This window comes from Alligator sinensis, unplaced genomic scaffold, assembly GCF_000455745.1.
Source record: "Alligator sinensis unplaced genomic scaffold, ASM45574v1 scaffold1336_1, whole genome shotgun sequence".
NCBI lineage: Eukaryota > Metazoa > Chordata > Crocodylia > Alligatoridae > Alligator > Alligator sinensis.
In genome coordinates, this window is record NW_005843037.1 from 400,172 (window position 1) to 400,795 (window position 624).

General features: G+C 49.0%; 1 protein-coding gene across 1 annotated transcript in view; it reads left to right on the forward strand.

Annotated features, from left to right (window-relative positions):
* The first annotated feature begins 374 nt into the window (after positions 1-374).
* TMEM87A (transmembrane protein 87A) overlaps positions 375-624 on the forward strand; it is a 36,222-nt gene continuing 35,972 nt past the window's right edge. Inside the window, exon 1 of the mRNA XM_014526390.2 lies at positions 375-405. Coding sequence (XP_014381876.2) covers positions 375-405 — 31 coding nt within the window. The remainder of the gene's footprint in view (positions 406-624) is intronic.

Consider the following 624-nt stretch of genomic DNA (forward strand, 5'->3'; position numbering starts at 1 on the left):
GGCTAATTTGGCCTGGGATACATATACTTTTTAAAAATTTTCCTGCATTAGGAGTGCCTTGTGGAAATGCAGGAACCTCCTGAGGTATGGACACATGGAACTTGAGGAAACAAATTGTGTTAATGTGCTTCTGCGTGAGCTCCAGTCCTACTACCGGAAATTGGTGGGAGAGGATGGAGAAGATGCAGCCACCTCCACCTGGAAAAGAGACACTCAGCACAGGCTGTTCAAAGTCCCCCTGAAAAGAGGAGTGGACAGGGATGACAAAGAGGACAGCAACACATCAGCAGTAGTGAGGATGACATCAACAGCATCAGCAGTAGTGGAAGCAACAGTGACAAGGACAGTGAATGAATTGAGAATGTAAACCCCAAATGGGGGCTACGCCTAAGAGACTGCGATTGAGTTAGGGAAAGGACTGTGGACAGGTGCGCAGGCTTTAAATGTGGTTTAAGGGTGAAGCAAAGCTTATGCTTGATGATGTATTCTAATATAATAAAAGTCTTAGCCTGTCTGTCCGTCTGTAACGCTCTGGGCCAACTGTGCGTGTGCTGCTGAGATGGTGCGCACCAACTGGTTGCGAGGGCCTGGAGCGTTGTGGACAAAGGGTGCGCGGGAGCCGCC